This window comes from Quercus lobata, chromosome 11 (assembly GCF_001633185.2).
Source record: "Quercus lobata isolate SW786 chromosome 11, ValleyOak3.0 Primary Assembly, whole genome shotgun sequence".
Lineage (NCBI taxonomy): Eukaryota > Viridiplantae > Streptophyta > Magnoliopsida > Fagales > Fagaceae > Quercus > Quercus lobata.
In genome coordinates this window covers 19497633-19500114 of record NC_044914.1, presented here as the reverse complement: position 1 = coordinate 19500114, position 2482 = coordinate 19497633, and the positions used below count along the sequence as shown (strand labels likewise).

Below are 2482 nucleotides of genomic sequence, written 5' to 3'. Positions count from 1 at the left end.
GCCCAAATCTGGTTGGGCTAAACAGGTCTGCGGGCCCGACGGGGCGAGTTTGAGCTTTGCAAAAAAATCCATTTAATAATCGAGTCAAGTTTGGGTCGAGGGTTCAGGCCCGCGGGTCAGATCTGGGTATGAAAAAACTTGGCCTGAACCCAACTCATTGCCATTCCTAAATATTTAGGATTTTAATTGGATTATAATTGCATGTAATAAGGTCTATTGAGGCTACATGTTTTAGCTGATGTGTCGCTACAGGATTGGCTGGCGTAAAAGATTTTACGCCAGCTCCGGACCTCACTTTTATTCTCTTTTACTTTCCCTTCTCTGCCGCAACAACCCTAAACCACAAACACAGTTCATTCCCTTGGTGATGTCTCAACCGATGCGTGACCAAGTTCCATACGACGTCGTCAACGACATCTTCGGTCGGCTACCTGTGAAATCCTTGACCCGATTCAGGTCCGTTTCCAAAACTTGTAACTCCATCATCTCCGACCCCACTTTCGTTTCCACACTCTTCAACCTCACCCTCACCAAATCGCTAATATCCACCAACACTCACGGTGGTTATTTGCTATACACTCCAACAGTAACAGCGGATCATTCATCTTCCACTTCCAAACAATTGTGTACTGTTGTTTGCAACAACGACCGCACTTTGACCCAGGTTTCTAAATTTGATATCCCATCGTTTCCTGACAAGTTCAGCATAGTTGGCTTCTATAACAGCGTGTTCTGCTTAGCTAGTTATGACCAAGATCATTATCACATAATCTATTTGTGGAACCCAAGTATTAGAAAGTTTAAGAAGCTTCGATCTACTCGCTTTCTTTACAGTGCTGTTAGAGTTGTTTTTGGATTTGCTTTTGACCCTAAAAACAATGACTTCAAGGTTTTAAAACTTGTAACTTTTCGGGAGAAAAAGCCACTGGCCGAGGCAGAGATATACACTTTGAGCACGGATTCATGGAGAAAAGATATAATAACAATGGAGTCCTTAAGAGGGAATGAACCCAATTTTGGATCTATTGTTTCTGTTCTGCCACCCTCTGTATTTTGTAATGGAGCTTTGCACTTTATAGCAAATACTTGTCGCCACCGTTTCATTTTGTCCTTTGACGTCCATGATGAGACTTTCCATGAGATGATGTTGCCTCTGCCTCTGCGTGAGCGTCAAAATTATTCACCCTCTTTTCAACTAGCGGTATTCAAGGGATTGCTGGCCGTTCTTTTTTTCTCTCATGGTGTTGGTTGCCTATTCCACTTCTGGGTTATGGAGAAGTATGGTGTCGTTGGTTCTTGGACTAGAAAATGTTTGATTCCAGCGGATTCGCCTCATGAGTTCTATTGCAGCACTGATAATGGTGAGCTTCTATTCAAGAGTGCCAATGGGATGGTTTCAATTAACCCGCCTGAGAGTCTAAATTGGAGCCTTCTTGCGATTGAAGATGCTAATTGGGTGGGTTTCTCAGCTAATTCTATGGAGAGCTTGGTTTTACATGATTAAGGTGAGCAAATGTGAAAAATAACTTTAGCTATTATATCACTTTTATCGTTGAAAGCTTCAGTTTTTCCATCATCATTGTGAAAATTATCTTAGCTATTATAGTATAATTTATGTATAAGCCTATCTGTTTAGGAAACTAGATACTTTTGATGTAAAAAACTAAGGTTGTGATTGTTTCCCTCCTTGAGTTTAAGAAATTTCTCAATATGAATGGGTGAAGTTAGCTAAATTACATTTGACAGTTGATGGTTAAAAGCGTTAAATTACATTTCTCAGTGTGCATTTCTTATAAGCAAATTTACAGCTTTGAGCAGAGAATGCTAGGCTTAGGTTTGCCTTTTGCTAAGAAAATGTGTCCTTGGCCCTGTTCTAGTGTTTCTAACTTAATTCAACCTTGGAGTTAAAGTATCACCCGCGCTTATTTTTTATTTTTTATTTTTCTTTTACTAGGTTTTTCTCAGCAACCAAACAGTGGCTGTGATTGGTTAGGATTGTAGAGACAAAGTTTAATAATGATTAGTTTTTTTGTTTGCTTGATTTTGTTCAATATTGGCTTTGTTTCGAGTCTCATTTTGTTTGGTTTATTTTTTGGCATCTGTCTGATTGCTGAAAAAATGGAAAGAAAATGATTGTTAAGTCAGAGTTAATATTAGTTTCTGCACTACTAGTTAATCAAATTAACATCAGTAGGGACTAGAGAGAAGGTGGAGGTTTCAAATATTAATAGTATTGCAGTGTTTTTGTACTGTATATAGGCAGGAGGATTGTTTAGTTGTTTTTGCCTGTGGATGACAATGTGTATTGAGAGATTTGGGGAAATTATTGAGTACCGTCTACTTATTTTTGTTATTATTTCCGGGAATGTCCAGTAATTTTGTGTACATTGTAGTTGTTATCAATGTTACAAGTAGCAACAGGATGCTTTAAGAGTACTCCATAGTATTTAGAACCTCCAAAATGTGCTCAATAAATAGCTAA

The 2482-nt window shown here is 38.6% G+C and overlaps 1 protein-coding gene across 1 annotated transcript; it reads left to right on the top strand.

Annotated features, from left to right (window-relative positions):
- The first annotated feature begins 289 nt into the window (after window positions 1-289).
- On the top strand, window positions 290-1750 carry LOC115967428 (F-box/kelch-repeat protein At3g06240-like). The gene has a single exon (XM_031086518.1). The coding sequence runs from the start codon at window positions 368-370 to the stop codon at window positions 1502-1504; it is 1137 nt and encodes a 378-aa protein (XP_030942378.1). The 5' UTR covers window positions 290-367; the 3' UTR covers window positions 1505-1750.
- The last annotated feature ends 732 nt before the right edge of the window (window positions 1751-2482 follow it).

Coding starts and splice junctions, on each gene's coding strand:
- LOC115967428 (XM_031086518.1), top strand. CDS start 368: ATGTCTCAACCGATGCGTGACCAAGTTCCATACGACGTCGTCAACGAC.